The sequence below is a fragment of the Haemaphysalis longicornis genome, unplaced genomic scaffold (genome assembly GCF_048455015.1).
Source record: "Haemaphysalis longicornis isolate Haplotype H1 unplaced genomic scaffold, Haemaphysalis longicornis Haplotype H1 scaffold_8, whole genome shotgun sequence".
In the NCBI taxonomy this organism is placed as follows: domain Eukaryota; kingdom Metazoa; phylum Arthropoda; class Arachnida; order Ixodida; family Ixodidae; genus Haemaphysalis; species Haemaphysalis longicornis.
The window spans coordinates 139,373,886-139,395,062 of record NW_027526445.1 but is presented as its reverse complement, the minus strand read 5'-3'; the positions used below and the strand labels follow the sequence as shown (position 1 = coordinate 139,395,062).

Below are 21,177 nucleotides of genomic sequence, written 5' to 3'. Positions count from 1 at the left end.
CCTGAATTATCCGGTTTCCGAATGTTTGCTTTTGTGTAGTGGAAATGCCTTCGTGTTTTGCGCCGGGATGTACGAGTGGCTACAGAATTTACGCCGCAAATCATCATTTTTTTACCCCACCACGTAAGGCCACGGAGTTTAAACAATGGGAACAATTGATTGATTGATTGATTGATTGTAGGGTTTAACGCGCCGACGCAACACAGGCGATGAGGCGCGCCGTAGTGGAGGGCTCCGGATTAATTTTGACCACCTGGGGATCTTTATCGTGCGCCGAAATCTCGTACACACGGGCGTTTTTGCTTTTCGCCTCCATCAGAAAAGCTGCCGCCGCGGCCGGAAATCGAACCCGAAACAATGGGAACAAATGCTGCACCGCAAGGACAGGCGCCTTACTCAAAAATCCAAGGTATGTGAGAGACATTTCGAAGAGCAAGACACTGTAAAGTATTTCAAGCATGTTGTAAAGGGCCAGGAGGTTTTAATTCCCCGTGGTAACTGGAAGTTAGTGCCAGGAGCGTTGCCGCGTCTCTCCTGTCTTGCCGGAACGCATATCTAAGCCAAGAACGACGACATGCACGCGAAAATCACCGAAAAAGCGGCACGAAATCGGCTTTGAAGCATCGGCGGAAAGTGCGTCTTGTTCGAGTGGCTCGTGTGGAGAGTCCTCTTTGTCCTTAGGCGATGCGCTCGGAGCAGAGGGCATCACGCCACCACCTAGCACCTCAGCAACTAACTCCTCCGGTGTTTGTCTGAATGAACTGGTGACAGTGCCGTTACCTAGTAGGGACTGGAAGCTTGAACTCATCGTCGATGAATGTTCTGGGCAAACTTGTGGTGTTTTTTTCGACAGGCGACTTGTGGCAGGGGATCTTAAAGTGAGCAAGACCGTTATTGTGAAAAATGATGGTAGCTGTGTTGTGAACTGCTACAACAAGATGCACAAGCAACTGCATAAGACTGTAGACAGCACTGCTAGCGTCGAGCACCTGCTCAATGAGACAGACAGCTTGAAAATCTGTTCAGGCATTCAGGTAGCTCACACTGGTGTGACAGGAAAATTAGAAAATGTCCATCACAAGCAGTGTTCTGTCCTCACAACCCGACCTGTGTGTGCTCGGTGCCTACGCCTTCAAAGGCAAATGCGAGCAAGAAAGCCAATGAAGGCAGCGGTGAACAAAAGCAAAAAAATGCGAAACTTGACCAAAAAAGTTTTCCGAGCTGCAGCTGCAAGGGAGAAGGGGAAGCAAGAAATCACACTGCTCAAACAGGAGCTCGCGAAGGCTTCTTACCAAGGAATAGAAGAAGCTTTAAGTAGCCTTCCTCACTTGCAACGCCTGGCATTCCTGACAGCACTGAAGTCACTCAAAGCAAAAGCTCCGTGTGGCATGTGGTATAATACTGAGTGGATTTTGAACTGCTTGATCCTGAGAATTACAAGTCCACGGGCATATAAGCTGATTAGCGAGACGAAAATGTTGCCTCTTCCTTCTCTTAGCTGCTTGACACAAATTTTGAAAGGCTTGCCGTGCAAGTACGGCTTCAACCCCATTTGTCTGGAAGCCATACAGAAGCAGTTCCATAGAAAAGCAGATGAGCAAAGGTTGGGGTCTTTGACCTTAGACGAGATCAAGTTGCGCCAGGCATATGACTTCAACAAATGCAGCTACAAGATGGATGGTTTGGTGATTATGGAGGCGTCACGAATGAAGGAACCAATCAGCTAGCCGACCATGCACTAGTATTGATGTTTGTTCCTCTGTTTGAATCCTGGGTCCAGCCAATTGCAGCGTTCGCGACAAAAAGTGCTGCTCCTGGCAAAATTCTGGCGGAACTAGTCCTGGAAGCAGTGGTGCGCCTTCACAAGCATAATGCTACAGTCATTTCCATTGTGAGTGATGGTTCGGGAAACAACCGCTCCCGATCAGTTCAACTCCGAGGAAACACAGCTCAACCAGAGGCGCCTGACTGAGTTGAGGTCATTCAAGCCAGAATCCCTTCGAGAGGCCTCATTTCGGCTGTACGCATTACTTAAGGAAATAGAAGAGGTTGTGCACGATACGCTTGAAACGTCGGCAGTGTTCGGGGATATTTTCTGGGTGGTATTAGACAGGCTTCATGCGACTGCCCTGCCTGTAATTGGTTGTAATGAGCACCATGAATTCCTCACCGCAAAGATAATCAAATCCTACTGTTTGATGCGCATGCACTTCTTCTCTCGAAAGAAGAACCGTGAACTGCTTGTCACAGAAAAAGTTCAAAATGCAGGAAAAAAAACTAAGCTGCTTTGAGCTGCCTTTCTTGCCCAGGGAACGATGCAATACTATTCTGGATGTGCAAGAAAATATATGTTCCTTCTGTATTTGCCATTTTTACTTTCTCAGTATTATTATTCTCACCATGTTATCTTCAAATAAGATTCACGGGAATGGGAAAGGAAAAAACACCGAAATCGGATTGACGAGTCTGTTCGGTAAACGGCGCATGACTATGTGGCATCAGAAAGGAGCACTGTGCTTTTAAAAAGTTTTACTGTAGCTACGTGTTTTCTTTGAAGGGTTTTTTTTTTTTACAGTTATGCTCGCGCGAGGCCGCCTATGCCCACATAAGAATGTACTGGCGACGGTAGCTATAGATGTAGCCCAGACACGTAATTCCACCAGATGAAAACGGGCGCAGCAACAATGAAATGCATGTATACGAAGAAACTGCTGCTTTGGCACGAACTGTTCCGCTAGCAAAGCGAAACGCTTTGAAATGCGAGCGGTAACACGGTCGCGCCGCACCGCGTTTCCTCCGGTGTAGCAGACGACGCGCGGAGTGCGGAGCAAAGCATGCCTACAGCGCCCCTAGCGCCCGCGACACGCTATGCGGCCGCGCCGGATAGTGGGCGCCTATGGGAAGCTGTGAAACTGAATTGTTCTAAAAACGTTGATCCAACCGGCATGAGAAGGGAGAGCGTTACCTCTCCCCCACGCAGGCTGCGCGCCCTCGCATTGTTGCCATGGCAATTATAACGCCTTCAAGGCCAACATGGCGGTGGTGTTGCTAGGGCAACAACAACGCAGTAATGTTTCCCCAGGCTCACCAGGGGAGAATATGCCGCATGAGTCGCAATTAGCCCGGACGCTGGGTTGAAGGCTAAGAGTCCGCCTCCTGGGACAGTATCGCCAAGTCGGGTGGTTGAGCCGTTTGACGACAGTTACAGTTTTTTCTTCTTGTGTGCGGTCGACAAAGGAAAGTTCACGAGTAGCATAAACACGGAGCGCTGCTCATCCTATATCCTGAGGTAACTGCAAAAGGTTGCTTCAGCGGGAGCATGCAAGCGAACGCAAGAATTGCGCAGCCGACTCAGCTGACACTGCTGGCCTGGCACCGCCTTTGAAACGAGTGAAAATTTTGTTTCGTATTTTCGCAAACTAAATGATTCTTGCAAACGTTTTACGCCGCACGATTTACGAACGGCAGCGTACATGTATACTAGCGAGTAGGTGAGGCAATAGCGTCAAATAAACAAATTAAGCGCTAATAAAGGACGCAAAACAAGCACGAAATTGCACGCTCGCTGCCTGAAGAAATGTGTACTTCTATATTTGCATTACATAACATAACACAGCAGCATACACGGCGCGGCCCCGAGTATTTACATTCGATCATCACTGACTCTGTTGGTTATCTTCGTCGCTAACAATCTGAACGCCGACACGCCAGTTTTGTCCTCTATTGAAGTTAGACAGCGAGATATGAACAGAAAATCGGTCGCTTCCAGTTGAATTGTCCCCCATCTTCACACTTCGCCAGATTATTGTCAAACATTATTGGCGATTCACTGAATTTTTTCGCTTTGCATTCACAGCCCTCCTCCCTATCCCACCCGATTTGCCGTCCAGCCCTCCACCGTGTCGGCTGCATGCAACTCGGCCCTACACTTCAAAACGTTGCTGACCCTCATTCCAGCCTATTAAGTGCGAACTGGGAATATATGATCCAAAAGAGTAATTAAGTAAAGTGAGCGCAAACAAGGGAAGCGAGCGGCCTCTCGGTTCGCCCGACCATTTTGTTTTACGGCCACTAATTTCGGAATCGCAAAATTGATTTCACGCTTCTTACGCTCGCTGAATTTTATCACTGAGACACGCAACAAAACGGCAAGATATAACGCTGCACCATGTTTTCGTAACGGTGACGCAAACGAGCACTGTTTAATGAAAGTGCACGCATACTGCGCAGGTACGCAAAAGAGTGGCGCACCGTAGCAGGCGAGCCAGCGGTCCGCCGGACTCGCTGTCTTTTTAAAGCGCGATCATCGCCGATTGCGTCACTCTTCTTTTTTGATCGGCTGTTGTCGAAAAGTCCTTGTCACCTAGAGTGTTAGTTTAATCTAGAAGGTTCACTTCAAATTTCACTTCATACGACCATCGATCGGTGAACCTGCGAGTAGCAGACGCCGTCACGGTCCCGGCCAACGTTTTTAGAACAATTGTCCCGGCACTTTCGTCGGCGCTGTAAACGTGTTTAGCGCTGCAAAGCTTTTTCCCCTAATGCCAAGTTGATCGCTGAAATAGATCGGACGCGTCGGGGATGAACTGGTGACCACGTCGCAAAATAATCGGGAGCGTCGAGCTCATTTTGCTTCCGTCAACACGGGATCCTATGGGACCCGCGCAGCTTTGTACTACCCGGAAGTACTTCCCGGAAGCTGCTTGCGCAGCGCCCCCTGGGCAGCGCAGGAGGCCTATTAGCCGCGGCGCCAAATGGCGGGGCTCCGGGGACGCCGGCAGGGCTATGAGAGGTGTTTGTTGCACTTTACGTAATGCGAGAGCATATATTCTGCGCCGTTGTAAAGGTGATATGCGCTAGCGAAAACTAGAAAAGAATCCGGGAGTCCACTGGTTTCGTCTCGACGACATGCGCGCTGTCATGTGTCAGGGCACCCCCAGAGAGGGGATGCATGAAAAACCCCGAAAAATAGAAGAAAAGAACAAAGGAACGAGAATTTTGAAGTGCGCGCCATGAACGCGCCAATCAGCAAGCGCCAGCGCCTACGCACCAAGGAATCCTGGCAGGCTCGCCAATTATTTGTCACGTGAACCGATGGTGGGGTGGTCTTAACCAGCTCGGAGAAATGGACACAGGGAAGCCGTTGACTTGTTTAACAACATACATTTATTGTACGCACAAAAACCCTCAGGTAAATCACTCAATAATTAAACTACACACAAACGATAAACACTCACACCGCTAACTAACAATCCCAACATACAATTCAACTCTAACCCAAAGGTCTCTACAATATAAAGTTCTACACAACTCGTCCAAATCAACTTATTCTTTCACCCTCAAGGTGATCTCACTTAATCACAACTTCCTAGTTGTGTCCTATAATTGCGTCCCTATTGGACTGGCCTACCCCGGTCGTCGGCGCTGACGTGTCGCATCCTTGCGTGGCCGCGACTCGGTGGTAGCCTTCCTCGTCTCGCTTCTTCGGTGCCGGCGTTCGATGCGCGCGGTCACTCCTTGGACTGCGTGGGCTCCGCGCGTCCTCACTTCTTTCCTCTGTGGCTACCCCCTGGTGGCCGCTCTCGCTGGAGGTCCTTGATGTCGGCGTTCGACGCGCGCGGTCATCCCTTCGGCGGCGTGCTTCCTCGGTGGCTACCCCCTGGTAGCCGCTGCCGCTGGAGGTTCCAGGTAGGCTCGGCCCGAACGTAGCCTTTCGGGGCCGTCGAGACGAACGTCGACGGAGCGTGGACGCTGGCCGCTGGTGCCCGACCGATGCGACTGGGGCCACAAAGACACTGCGCCGAGGATGACGGTGCCGATGCGAAGTCGGCCCGCTCCCGCCCAGGCTCGGATGGCGTGGTCGATGGCCTGGCCGCGTCCCCCTGGCTCGTTCCGCGAAGCTCACGTGCTCCGGCCGCCTCCTGGTTGTCTTCGGTTTCTTGCCTCCCCTTGTCTTTTTGTGCGCCCCGCTTTTATATCTTCTAGGCTCTCTCGTGGCGCACTCCCATTGGTTCTTCGCCTTCTCCCTGTCCTTATATGGCCATCTCGCCACTTGTCACCTGCGTGGCCTTCCCTGATTGGCCGACCAGTGTGCTGCCACCTTTTCCCAGGATTCCTTGGTGCGTAGGCGCTGGCGCTTGCTGATTGGCGTGTTCATGGCGCGCACTTCAAAATTCTCGTTCCTTTGATCTTTTCTTCTATTTTTCGGGGTGTTTCATGCATCCCCTCTCGGGGGGTGCCCTGACACATTACACGCGCAAAGCGTTTTAAAAACAACACGAGGCATGCTTTAAAACAAGCCTGATGAGGCGATTGGTGTGGACTACACTACGCGTCAAAGCAGTCTTCCGTTATGACCTGAAAAAGTCACCCTTGACGATCTGTGGACAAAATTCTTCCGTTAGAAAATGGCGATCCAGCGACGCGTGGTCTCCGTTTAGCGCTCGCTATGCGGAAAGCGGGACATTGCGAAAGGCCGCACACAGGGACAGTCTTTGGGAAGGTGCGGCCAGTGAGGCTCGCATGACAACTCGTCCCACACTTTGAGATACCGATCGTAGCTGGTACATGCGATTACGGCGCGTTCCCCCCCCCCCCCCCCCCACGACTTCCATGTTTTCTGACTGCGCATCTTTGCTGAGGACCATGGGAACGTACTGCGGAAACCAAAACCGCCGCGTGTAAATGACCAGGGGCGGCATTCTCACGTATGTCCGTTTTTAAAACGTCGTTTTGCTTCCGTTTTATTGTCACGTACTTCCAGTTGTAGGTGGGCTTTGGATTGACTTTTGCATAGCTGTTCTTGCAAAAACATTTTAAACGGGAAAACCTATTTTAAACTACCTTTTATATGTTTATTGTTCCGCCAGCGTACCAATAACAAGGCGACGAAAAATCGTCTGCTCCAGGAAACCACCGCTCTAACTCCACTGTGCTTGCATGGCTCCAATCCGTGTGTTGGCTTTTAGCCAATCAGGGCTTCCTCAAAACGGACACTTTTGAAACGGACACAAAACGGACGAAACACGAGAATACTGCCCCAGTAATGTCATTGTGGCGCTAGCCTCTCCTGTTGAAGGGAAGCCCAACCATTCTCTGTAAATGGTCTATAAGTCGAGATGTTACAGGCCACCTTTCCGTTGTAAGCAGCTAACTTCTATAATATGCGGAGGTCGTATACGGTCGTATAGCTTTAAGATGTGGGCGCGAAAGCGTTCATCTTTTCGTTCCTTCATGCTTACCATTTCTGCTCATCCTGTCTCCCTACCGTGTTTTCCTTCTCTTAGCTACAACTGCTAAGCACCTTCACCAATGGCCCTCACTAGGCATATATTTAGCCCTGACATTTGGTAGCTCCAACGCTACGCCTAATGTATATTAATGAGCTGCAAGTATCATCCATAAAACGCATTCAATTCAAGCTGGGGCAACGGACGGATGATGGTCGTCCTCCAAGATTTACCCTAGGCCGACCGTCAAGTGTACACGAGGCAATTACGGATGTTGTTTCCTTTGGGGCTTTTAGAGCGAAAGATTTAACACGCAACATTGTTCAAGGTAATTAATTTCGTCGACCTTCCGCTTCCGGCGGGCAAGCTGCCTCCTTCTTTGTCATCGCTGCACTCGCTAGGAAACACAGTAATACGGCATCACGTGACGATATTCTAGGTTTCACCGGCTGCTTCTCCAGCACTTGCAGCGTCAATATGGGTCCCGTGACTAGGGAACCACCCCATCTGGTGCCTGCGCGTACACACCTTATTTAAAGGGCTTAGTAAAAGTTGATTCTCTCTCTCTCTCTCTCTCTCTCTCTCTCTCTCTCTCTCTCTCTCTCTCTCTCTCTCTCTCTCTCTCTCTCTCTCTCTCTCTCTCTCAGTTTTGCCGTCGAACACTCGTCTGCTGGGCCGTTTCTGAATGCTCTTCTGCTCAAGGGGCAGGATGTATCCAGTCATCCAGAAGATCAGTCTAGACGGCACGCTGCGAAGTCTCAGAATAAGACAAATGTTTACGAAACGCTGTGCAACAGACTTTGCTTTTGCCCGTGACAACTAAATTTAAAAGTCTTATCCTGAGGCACTTCTACTCTTCAGTTCGTTTAATTCGTTTCTGTACGCCCTCTCCCTTTTCTTCATTTATAATAGGGCCCGTAGAACCACATAATTAAAAGAACATTATTCCCACAGAAGTGTAAAAAGCGGTGCGCTTTTTCAATGTCGTTTTGAGTTGCATCTTCGCAGAAGAGTGCTGGCCATAAGTGGCGATACGCTGCAGTAGCAGGAGGTCCTTCAGAGGTATATGTTAAGGAGACATGAAAGCACAGAGCTTTGAGGGGCACCTGCATGGATGGTCTTGAAGATGGACGAACGGAGATGTCCGATGCCGATGGTTGCGGTCCCGTAGGAGAGAAACTGAAGAAACGGGAGAAAATGAAGCTCTTTTTGGGGAGGAAGGCCGCGAAACAATCACATACTCTTGCCCACAATTGATGGGGGGTAGACCTCGGAGAAAGGCTCCATAGGTGACGTTGCCCCATGCGCCGTTGAGGTGGAAGGCGGGAATGAAATGCGTGTGTGGGCTTGTAAGCTGATCTGTGATAAGTTCTCTTAACTGCAGAAGCATATTGTGGTTCGACGAAAGTGGTCGGGATCTGTACATGGTGTTTGAAAAATATCTGTTCTCAATGTAAGGAGCTAAATGATCCTGCAGCATACGTTCAACAAGCCTTCGTACACCCGATTTTAAGGATGTGGGGCGCAGATTGCTGGGGGAAAGCAGCGTAAAGTGTTGACACGGTAACGCTGGCGAGCATGTACTGAGCGCAGCGCAGTTCACGCATGCCAGCATTAGCCTCCAGCGTAGCCGTGCCGATGTTCCGGAGGAGCTTATTAGCATGAGCGTCGGCAGGGAGGTGCCAAAAGGTCACTTACCCCCCCCCCCCCCCCCCCTAAGCAACACCAGCACTTCCCACCCTACCCTCTCCGTTACCCCCGCGATGCAACGGGTTTGCGCCTCTCAAGACAAACTCCTGCCGACGCCCCTGCTTATGGGTAGTGTTTTATCCTTAACTTCTGTGGTGTGCCTTGATAAACTGAGACAGCCGGTTCTATTTCTACCAGCGTGAAGGGGGGCGCCCACGTTGGCTTTGGGAGCACCGGTGTAGGGGTTGGGAGAAAGTTGCAGGGTAATCGTAACATTTTGCAATAATTTAGGCTCTTCAAAGAGGTGTTCCAATCCGTGGCAAGCATTCTCTGTTTTAGCAATGCGTCGTGGGGTTTCGGCAACTTGCACAAACAAGTCAATTTGAAGAGGTTAAAAAAATGCGAGCAGGGTCTTCTTGCCGAAAATTTGGCTTGTCATTGCCCTATTGTTTAAGAGTACAACCTTGAATGAAACCAGCGTGATAGTGACGTAGACACAAAGAACAAAACAAGAACCTCTTTGTGTCTCCGTACCTACCGCCCTTTTTCTATTCAAGATGTCATTCTAACTCACCCAATCCACAACTCTTCTGCCAACTGCAACCTGGGACGTCGGCGAGAGATTTTCTGCTAAATATATCACCATTTTCCGAGAAACATTACGGAAATCAAAACCCTGGGACCGCCTAGAAACACAAACATGCCAACTTTATTTATTGAATTTTCCACATGCAAGAAGTGTAAAAAATAGAGCAGACGAATCCTAACATTATTTCAAGAAACACAACGTGCATTTCTATGTTTACTTCGTAGGCCCACCTCGCCCTCAGACATGCATTGGACCGATCAGAAGAGGCCCTTGCGCGAGGAATATAAAAAGATGGTGGTTTAATGGAAAAGAGTGCCGAGAATTTATTTATGGAGGCTGCGACTCGAATGGAAATAACTACAAGACCAAAGAAGAGTGTGAAAATACTTGCCTTGGTAAGTGCACGTTATGGGTTTAAAATGCAGTGCCAATGAAATGTCGACCGCTTTTGGCGCGAAGGTACACTTCGTCTAATAGGCGGCTACCGTGAATGGCTATGTATTAGTATACATTGCTTGTTATTAATCTTGCGCAGGTGCCGCAATATTAGAACTTGACGAATGAATGATAATGTATCCGTTATACAGTATTATATTCAATTGCGCCGTGGAGACGATATATTTGAAAGAACTAACCTTTGGTAATTCATCAACGGCCATTCCAGCCATACAAACGCTGTTTCCCTGTATCGCGAGAAATAATCAATACTCAAATAATCAAATAATCAAATCAAGTCAATATTCAAGTAATCAGTCCACTGTGGTTTTTGTTGTTACAGGCTGCGCGAACACACGTTGCACGAAGCAGTTTCTGCGGACACAGTTGCTGAACACCTCCTACTTTTTTGCATTTGTTCTTATTGCTTCGACACTGTAGTAAAATTGTATTTGTGGCTAAATTTGTGACTTCGTGTTTGGATATGGCTGTGTCTGTCGGTACAGGGCTAAGAAGCTTTGGTTGCGTCATTTTTCTTGTTGTTTGAAGGAGACCACCCTTGTAGCGGCCCCACAATGGGAAACAGTATTAACAAACAAATAAGAAAATAATAAAATAAATAGATACATACATAAATAAAATAATAAATAAAAAACAGATGAATAAATCAGTACATAAATAAATAAATAAATAAATAAATAAATAAATAAATAAATAAATAAATAAATAAATAAATAAATAAATAAATAAATAAATAAATAAATAAATAAATAAATAAATAAATAAATAAATAAGGCTTTGTAATCTCGCGCTGCCAGGACGTGACTTTGGCAGCAGTGATGTATTATTGGGAAGAAATGAAAGCATAGTCATCAGAGCCTTAACTGCATGTCAGCGTTCAAGCGATGAGATGACACAGAACTAGAGGTCCCACTAATCGCCCGGCCTTGTTTCCCAGGGGGCTTAGCTCGGCGGCCGACAATTGCACAAACATTATACTGTGCCGCTGTAAAGAAATCATGCCGAAGTTGCTGCGGAGTCGCCACGGCTTCATCTGCTTTCATTATTATGTCATTTCTTTGTTTTAAGGATCGTATAAAATTGACATCATTATAGTCCAGACGAAGCAGCCTCTTCAATGAACACAACTTGCATTTTTAAGGACCCTTTAGGTATTCATGCACCTAGACTATTATGCACAGAATGGGCAAAGTAGTTTTGAAATCGTTATCAAACAAGCCTATCATTGGATTTAGATAGTAGAGATTGCTTGGTCTGCTTTTCGCTGACCCCTGGCCTTACTTGAGTCATCCCCGCGTTAACTGTAGCATGAAAATAACACGTGGATTTACACACGCGCGCGCAGACGTGCACTTGCACGCTCACATGGATCTGTGCACGTGTGCGTGCGTGGGTTCGTGCGTGCATGTGTTCTTGCGTGCGTGCGTTCAATACTAGTCTCGCGGGCCAGCTCTCGTGTAACAAGCTAATAGCATCTGCTAGAATACTGCTCTTTTTAGAAAAGAATAAAACAAACTAATAAAACATATGAATCCTGATGCAGTACTTCCTTGGTGTGGTTGGTATTAATTGCCAAGCTCTGATTTACTATGAATTAAAAAATATTAGCAGAACTGATCACGAGTATTGTTTTGTACTCCAGCACCCCGTACTAACTGCACGGATCCGCTGAAGACCGGTCCATGTAAAGGGGCTGCAGCAAGGTTCTACTTTGATGGACGCATCTGCAAGAGATTTCTTTGGGGAGGTTGCTTTCCCAACGGCAATAACTTCCGGACCATGGTACAGTGCGAAAAGAGATGCATTGGTAAGTAACTGCGTTCTTTCGATAAAGCAGGGCCGTGTGAGCGCGCAAAGGTATGGTAATTGCCCAGAGAGGGGCCTCTTCAAGGGATCTTGCTTGTAACTTTGGAGTGCAACTCCGGACGCCTGCAACTTCGAAGTAAAAACAAAACAAACAAAATATGCTACAATACTTGCAAACACAGTATCACATGCTGTCAAGGAAACAAGAATATATCTACAAGGAACATCGGCAGTATCCTGTCGCTCTTGTGATGAAGCAATGACAGTGAGAGGCGGGAGCATGTGCTCTGGCGGCCGCAGAGAGCCATTGTGTTATAATGTTCCCGAGTTAAAATTTTTCATAATAATCAATAACTACGTAACCGTCACACCAATCTTATGTGGTGCCAAAGCATCAGCCTAGTTAGATATACTGCAGGACGAAGGCCTCTCCCATTGACCTATAACAACTCCTATCTTGCGTTGCTAGAGTCCATACTTTGCAGCAGAATTTCCTTATTTCATCCTTCAATCGTGGTATTGGCCTTCGCCTTCTTTTAGATCCGCCTAGTGGTATCCACGGTTATCCAGATGGTCCATCTATGGTCACTTCTTTCTACACGGCTAGCAAACAGCGCTACCTTTGTAGAGATATCCTATTTAGGGTGTTTTTGTTGCGTTTGTTTGTAATTTCCGGCCTGAAAAATTATTAAACGCCTTTTTGCCCATTCTGGAACAGACTATTCTCGGGACACGTTATAATTGCCGGGGAATCGGTTAAGTGAAGGCTCACCATTTTTTTAGGTTCACTGACGTTTTAGGCTCACCATTGGCCACTGGCCACTATAGCATATATTGGGTTAAAGTGAGGGGCAACGCTTATTTGGAAGCAGGGAGCTTCTTGAAATTGAATATCAATGAAAATGTATGCGACTGCATGGCGTGGAATCTGAGTATAGTAATACAACCTAAGCTGTACGGTAACTGGCGTGGCCCGCATAAATATGATTGCTGATTGAATGCTGTAATGAAAGAGGGGATAGTGGTACAACCATAGCCAGACCTGCATCCTTGTTAATATTTAGTATATTGGCCAGCGTGGTCGCAGCGAACACCTTTGGCAGAGGTCGCGCAGACACGCTTTGGAGATGCCATATCACTAGCGTGCGAGTGTCTCGCAGCGAGAGTGTTGCCTCTGTACCCACCTAGTTAATTCAATCAGGTATCGCAAGCTGCCCTGTTCACTCATGGCGAAACTGAAAGCACAAATCCCACCGGGCGGAAGCCTATTTCAGCATATAAATATAGTAGGATGAAGGCACTTTCGCATAGGTGGAGGGAGTTTTATATTTGGTCGCAGAACACGTACGTTATTCGATTCCGCCACAATACGTGCTTGACTACCATGGCAAAGTGGAGGAAGCATTCGAATACTCAAAACTACTGCCTGCTGATGGAGGACCTGAAACATAACCTGCTACTAGGGCGACTTTATTAAGCGAGTCACAATTGTCCTGTAGGAACACTGCTGTAAGGAATTAGACGGCCGTGATTCAACGAGGGTCATAGGTGGCAGCAGACGCAATGTACGAGATCATTGTAATTTAGGTTGAAGAAGAATGCTGGTGACCTTGAAATGGCTGTGATCTCTCTGAATATCCTTTTTACTGCTCTAATGCACTGTCACTGTGTCATCTGACACACACACAAACACCTAGAGGCATGCGCGCACACGTACGCACGCACGCGCACACACGCATAAAAAAATATATATTTATATATAGCCAATCAGAATGGGAAATGTATGAAGCCAGAAATAAGAGTAGGCTGTCAAAACTCCCAAGGAAGGCAAAGGGGAGAAGGTGGTTCATAGTTTATTATCCTTGAAACAGATAGAGAGAGAGAGAGAAAGCTCTTTATTAGAGGAAAGCAGAGAGGTCTGCCGGCATGTTGACGCCGACATGCTACTCTGCGGGGTACGGGAGGAGGGAAAAAAAGTTGCAATAGGAAGAAAGGTGGAAGAGAGAGAAGATAGGAGAAAATAAAAGAAGTGAAAAAAAAAAAAAGGAGGAAGCGTGTGCGTTGGGGTCCGTCAGTGCGACACGTGAAAAGTCTATGGGCGGTTGTACAGTGCAAGAATGGTCTGGTCCTATATCAGCTCAGCGACGCCGATGTCATTGAGATATTCAAATAATGCGGTTAGCACTTTACGCTGAGAGGAGGGAGATGGCCATGGTCCCAGAAGTGCTTTTAAAGTCAAGGAACTGTGGTTGAGGCACTCGATCTTCTGTGCGAGGTTGTTTCTTGCTTGATAGTATGTAGGACACTCCAGTAAAATGTGCTCGACGGTTTCTGGTGAACCGCAGTTGTCACAATAGGGGTTCGAGGTTAGGCCAAGGCGATAGCGGTAGGTATGTGTTAGCGCCACGTTGAGACGTAAGCGATGGAGCAAAGTCTCTAGCCGACGTGGAAGTCGCTCCGGTAACCTCAGTGCCAAAGTTGGGTCGACATGATGCAGGAATGGGTGCTGGTTTTCCGGGAGAGACCAGAAGGTGCTTCTTTCCCTGAAAACAAGCTCCTTTGCTAGCCTAGAGGCATCGTGCTTCGTGAAGAAAATGTTCCTCACGTTCCGCAGTTGCAATCCTCTCTTGGCAGCCTCATCTGCTTTTTCATTGCCTATGATGCCGCAGTGGGCAGGGATCCACTGCAGTATCACGCGGTGTCCGGCGACACAAACTAGATGATTTAGGTAAGAGACATCGCGGGATATATCTTCATGAATGCTGAAGCAGCTGGCACGTCGAAGAGTTTGCAGTGCTGCCTTCGAATCCGTAAAGATTACCCACTGTGCTGGCTGCTGGCGGAGAATGTAGCGAAGTGCTTGTTTGATGGCATGAAGCTCAGCAGATGTAGATGATGTTGGGCGCTCAAGACGGTATGAGAGCGCTTGGCCGGTGGATGTAATGAAGAGCCCACAAGAACTGCAGTCAGGCGTAGATGATCCATCAGTAAAAATGTGGGTCATACGAGAGTATTGGTCACTTATATGGGCAAGTGTTAGTTGAAGGAGGCATATCTGAGGCATAACTTTTTTTGATGTGAGTCCAGGTATGTTTAATTTTATCCATAGGGGTGATAGAGTCCAAGGCGGGAAATCAGATGGCATGAGTTGTCGTCGTTGGGTAGGCACAGAGATGTTTATAGTATTTAGAGTTTCTGCGAAGCTCGAAATTTTGTTGCATCGTACAATACCTGCCAAGAACTTGGATTTTGCGTGCAGCCTATGCCTCAAGTATATTCGAAATGTTTCCTGCATTCTAATAATATCTAAAGGCAAGCAACCAGCCTCTGCGACAGTGCCAACACACGATGAGCCCTTAGGAAGGCCGAGGCAGGTACGCAGGCAGTTATTTCTAGCCGCATTGAGTTGCTTTTTGCATGTGGGCGACAGCCGTTGCAGAACAGGCAGGCTGTAGCGCAGCAAGCCGTCTACATATGCTTTGCAGAGAAGCACCATGGATCTGCAGTCGCTGCCCCATCGACATCCAGCAAGGTATCCAATAACTTGTGCCACCGCAGAGAGACGAGTACGTAACCGCTTCACTTCCGGCGCCCATGATAGATTTCTATCTACGATGATCCCAAGGTATTTTTGGGTTCGTGCGTATTGCAGACAACGACCGCCAAGGATTAGAGGGTATTGTCTCATCCGCTTGCGGGTGAACGCCATGGCAACGCTTTTTTCGGGAGAAAGGCGAAGACCCTTGGACGCAAGGTACGAAGACACATTGCTCAAAGCTTTCTGCAGCCGCTGTTGCGTTGTACGACGTGACTTTGCCGCACACCAAATGCAGATGTCATCCGCATAAAGTGTGACCTTGACGCCGGGAGGGAGCGCACGCTTTAGGTGGATAAGCGTAAGGTTGAATAATAGAGGACTTAAAACGGCTCCTTGAGGCACTCCTTTCTGTATACTGTGATGGGAAGTAGGGCCTTCTGGCGTGCACATAAAAATTTCACGTCCTTTGAGGTAGCTCGCAATCCAGGCGTACAGTCTTCCACCAAGACCAAGGACAGCTAAGGACTCTAGAATTGCAGTGTGCAAGACTGAATCAAATGCTGACTTTATGTCAAGAAATACTACTGTCGGTATGTGTCCGCTTTCACAGATAACCAGCAACTGTATCCTTTCAAAGCGCTGTCGTTACACGAAGGCGTATCACAAAAAGAAGCCGCTGAGGAGTATTGTCGGCTCATATCTACAGTATCCATGCCTCCGCTACTCCTTCAACGTGTCCCCGACGTAACGCCACCAAACGCTGTAGCCGCAATGGACCTTCCGTTTTCTATTCGAGAGCTCGACACGGCCATCTCGAATGTCAAGAAACGTTCTTCTCCAGGTCATGATGACATACCTTACGAAGCGATTTCCCATCTGTCTCACCATTCCCGCCTACGCCTTCTGGAATACTACAACTCAACCTGGCTCTGTGGTAGTGTTCCTACAGAATGGAAAATCGCTAAAATTACTGCAATCCTAAAACCTGGGAAGCAACCGACAAGATTCGACTCATTCCGGCCTATCGCCTTACTAAGCTGCATTGGCAAAATCATGGAAAAAATGATATTTAAGAGAATTACGTGGTACTTGGAAAGCAGAAACCTTTACCCACCTGAAATGAATGGCTTCCGGGAAAACAGATCCGCTATTGATAACAGATAGTCTTTGAAACTATATCTCTTTTAAGGTGAAGAAACGACGAACCACCTTTGCCCTTCTCGGTCTCTTTCTACACACCCGCACACAAATCATATATATATATATATATATAAATATATATATATATATATATATATATATATATATATATATATAACAAGACAACTTCGAACTAGGTAAAAGACTGTTGCCAACGTTTCAGACAAGACTTGCCTTCGTCAGGGCACTGACGAAGGCAAGTTTTTCTGCTGAAACGTTGGCAACAATCCTGGTTTGTACCTTGTTCGAGCTTTTCTTTTTTGTGCTCTCTCCCATCTTCCAAGTTTTATTGCTCCCTATATATATATATATATATATATATATATATATATATATATATAAATAAGGGTTGGCAGTAAAGAAAACCCCGGAAAGCAAAGGAGAGTTTGTGGTAGGTGATTGAAACAGATAAAGAAATTGGAAAGGCAGAAAGAAAGGGGAGAAAAAATGGCCGCCGCGTGGAATCCGAACCCACGACCTCAAGAATACCGGTCTGGTACAATGACTACTACGATACCGGCGGGGCAATTTTCCGCTCCACTTTCTGGGGTATTTATGTAAAGGCACTTTTTTTTCCTACGCTTGGGGGTGGTAGCCTGCGCCATCCGGACTACTCGGGGTGAAGGGGATCTTCTTTTTAACCCCCGGGCCGTGACTGGAATGTCTACGACATGTCGAGATAGTGGACCAGCACTGAACCCTCTTAAGCTACCTTTGGCACCAAGACTGCCATTACAGAGGCCCTCGCTATGCATGTAGCGAATCAGAATAGGTGATCAGGGGCTCGTTGAAATAAGATAGAAATAAGGGTTGACAGTCGAGAAAACGTCGGAAAGCAAAGGGGAGGATGTGGTAGGTCAGTGAAACAGATAAAGAATTTCGAAAGACAGAAAGAAAGGGGAGAAAAAATGTCCGGCTGGTGGGATCCGAACCCACGACCTCCAGAATACCGGTATGCGAATATCTGGTGATATTGCAATGGCGACTTTCTTGTCAATTATTGGAAGAAAGTTCTCTGGCTTGCGTGTTAGCGTTCAGGTTGTGTTTGCACAGAAACCAAGGGTGGACGGCTTTTGTACATACAGTAACCCCTCGTTATAACGAACTTGCTTTACTCAAAATACCGCTTTATTCGAAATTTATTCTGGTCCCAACCCAAACGCATGCTTTTATACCGGATCACTCGATGTGCTCGAAGTGGTGGACCCGCTTAGGGCGAAGTGGCAAGCGGAGGCGTCGCCGAGCGGTGGCGACCCAGTGGCGAGTCACATGGTCAACATGGTTGGTTAACAAGCTGTTGTTTCCCGGTCAATTTTCTTGAGACGGTCAGGCTCTGTTTTCCATTTGACTTCAGAGAAATGGTCCAAAAGCATTGTAGGGCGATTGAATTCTGTTCCTAGACATTGGTCAATAGCGTGAACGCGACGGTGCATGACCACTGACACTCGCAGCGCAGAATTAGCAGTGTCGTCGACAGCAGGGCGACGAAAAACTCGTGTTTTGTAGACTTCCTAGCTGCACACCTCCGGAAAAAATTGCTCAGTGATCATGTAATACCCGTAGTGCAAAACCGGCCAGTTTTCATGATTGCGTTATGTACCCACAATGAGCGGTTAAACAGTTTTTGAGCTCAACAAACACAACCTCTGACTGCAGCCACGGCATTGGCGGCGCTTTGCAGCGCGAAACACTCGTAGAGTTCCGTGACGCCACCCCCCCTTTTCCATATAAATGGGACCACTGCCTTGCCCTCCTCATGCGCTTAGCAGTGTGCGAGTCGTTCGGATGCCAGTCACTGCTTCGGCCAATTGGAGCGGGAGCTACTCGCGCCCGCCAAAAACATGAAGCAGCCAAAGCCCACTGCCTTTGTTGCACCTGAGTAAAGTTTTGGTTCACTGAATACATAAAGTTTCTATTCCACGCAGTTGTGGCGCAGATTACTCTCAACTACTTTAGCTTTTCGGAAGTGGTTGCGTATATCGACATACCGCTTATAATGAAATTTTTTGCCGTCCCGCTGACTTCGTTATAACCAGAGATTACTGTGTGTGTGAGCTTATCGCAGGCTGCGCGTAAGGGCGTCACCTTCGTCAACTCTGCGCAGGGACCTTTTTGTAGTTTCCTGCAGGCTGCAGACCTGGGGTGCTTGTCACCACAAGAAAACGAGAGCCCTCATGTTTTTCTTTCTGCAGTTTTGCAGCCTCCCATTCACATAGGGGCGATTTACGGTGCAAGCACGGTGAACTTCCCAAGCGTTGTAGTCCCACACAAGGGCCGAGCGCGAGGCGAGGGAGTTGCCTGTACCTATTTTACCGGTAGATGCCCGGCGCCCCCAAGGCGCACGAATGCACAAGTGCTTTCCACAGCCATGGTGGACGCTCAAGTCGCAACTGCCTGTGGCAGGAAAACGCTCCTGCGTTTTGCAGCCGCCACTTTCCATAGGGGCGATTTCCCGTGCAATCCGTGTGAACTTCCCAGGCGTTGTAGTCCCACACAAGGGCCGAGCGCCGGGCCGGGGAGTCGCTTGTACCTATTTTACCGGTAGGTGCCCGGCGCCACCAAGGCACACGAATGCACATGGTGCCTTCCACAGCCACGACGGGCGCTCAACTCGCCACCACCTGTGGCAGGACATGCCACCTAACTCTTTCACCCCTGGCAATGGCGTAACGCGGCATGGTGGCCGGACACCCCCCGCCAGATGGACAAGGGTCAGGGGCCCCTCGCAAGGGTAAAGGCAGCTTTCCAGACGTGGATTCCCCTTTCAAGGGTCCGCACTCAACGAGGGACACCTGTACCTATTAAAGAAACTGTGGGTGCCCGGCGGTACCAGGATTCGAGCCCGGTACCTCCCGCATACGAGGCGAGTGCTGTACCTCAGAGCCATCGCTGAGCCATCGCTGCCCAGGGCAGGAAACAAAAATACCTGAATATAAATACCCCAGAAAGTGGAGGGAAAAATTACCCCACCGGTAACGTAGTGGTCATCGCACCAGACCGGTATTCTGGAGGTCGTGGGTTCGGATCCCACCCGGCGGGCATTTTTTCTCCACTTTCTTTCCTTCCAAATTCTTTATCTGTTTCAATAGCTTACCACATCCTCCCCTTTGCTTTCCGAAGTTTTCTTGACTGCCAACCTTTTTTTTCTCTATGGATATATATACATATATATAGTAAGGAAATCAGGGCCTTGTTAAGGAAATACACAGATAGGTTGGCAGTCTACAACGCCAAAGGAGGCATAGGGTTTGGTTAGGCTCTTTATATATATATATATATATATATACGTTGTTTAACCGCATTTGGTTACTCCTTGGAAAAACATTGCAGGAAAATAAAAACCGACATACAACTTACGGCGTCTCACTGCGTGGCAGCTTATTTAGAAATCTGCTTCAGTAGAAACGTAGTTTTTATTTCAAATGAGCTCACCAGATCTTATAACAGGTTTATTTTACATTGAAATGTTTATTATTTACTCTTGATAAAACCACCCAAAACAAACCCACCTAGTTATTTCACCATTTACGATTTGTGGCACCCAAAACGGAAATGGGAGAAAGTGTACGGGGCGGGGTGCAAGTTGTGTTTTTGGAATTTTATACGTTGGCGAACAACAATGCCTACCTGAGTGTTGCATATTATTTATGGAATTCTAATCACAACCCGTGCGCCCAAAACTCTTCCTAATTTTTTTGGTTTCGCCAAACTTGAAAACCAGAGAACTTTCCGCTAGTAAATGCTAACAAGAGGCATATTCACCATATTTACTTTGTATTCACACCACATATTTTAAATTTTTTTAGCACGCAAACGGCCACCGCTTTGCAACCAACCAGTTAAAGTTGGGCCCTGCAAAGCTTCCATACCTAGGTGGTATTTCAACGGGGACAACTGCGTGGAATTTCTCTGGGGTGGATGCAAACCGAATAAGAATAACTTCAGAACAAGGGAAATATGCCAGCGAAGGTGCATGGGTGCGTATAGTTTCTTCTTTTCAGTGACACTTCACTGTAACACTTCCCATTTGCTTTGTCCGGAATATTATTTCCTTTGAAAATTACACTCCTAACGACATTCTTTTTCTTGTTCAGGCACATTCTTGTTGAAATGTTTAAAATAAGAGTTTCGTCTTATTTCTTTATGTCTGTACGATGTTCTCATTATTTCTGAAAATTTCGACGCAAATAATTCCGGGACAATTTTCCTTGGAAAAAACTCAGTGACAGCAAAGAAGGCGACGGCTAAGGTAGCACGCTTTTTTAAACGATGTGCTGCAGTATGAACTTCATATAAGTAGGGCTGACTGAAACCTCTGCGGATGGTTTTTGGATGCGCCACCACGGAGCTTATACCGCGGTTAAGAACAGTGAAGTTAAAAGATATGTAACGTGTTTGTCGACTAGCTATAGGCCATTTTTCCAGCAGCCAGGTTTGGGATCAAATAACGAAAAAAATAATAAAAAAAAAGCTTTTGAGTAAGTTTTGTAATGCGTGAGAAATTTATTACTTGTGGACCATTCAAGAATGCTTCTAGTTAATAAATTTGGAGGAATAGCAGTTTATTGCCGGGATAGCGAATGACATGCGAAATGATGTGTAATATTTAATCATGCAACACCAACCGATGAAGTGAATTGGACCGCATCAAAAGCCCACTGCATAGGAAG

General features: G+C 47.4%; 1 protein-coding gene across 4 annotated transcripts in view; it reads left to right on the top strand.

Annotated features, from left to right (window-relative positions):
* LOC144150174 (uncharacterized) overlaps window positions 1–21,177 on the top strand; it is a 181,612-nt gene that overhangs the window by 158,845 nt on the left and 1,590 nt on the right. For all 4 annotated transcript variants that reach the window (XM_077682016.1, XM_077682015.1, XM_077682018.1 and 1 more), the window contains 3 exons: window positions 9,732–9,902; window positions 11,606–11,770; window positions 20,314–20,484. In XM_077682016.1, the coding sequence (XP_077538142.1) occupies window positions 9,732–9,902; window positions 11,606–11,770; window positions 20,314–20,484 (507 nt within the window). The remainder of the gene's footprint in view (window positions 1–9,731; window positions 9,903–11,605; window positions 11,771–20,313; window positions 20,485–21,177) is intronic.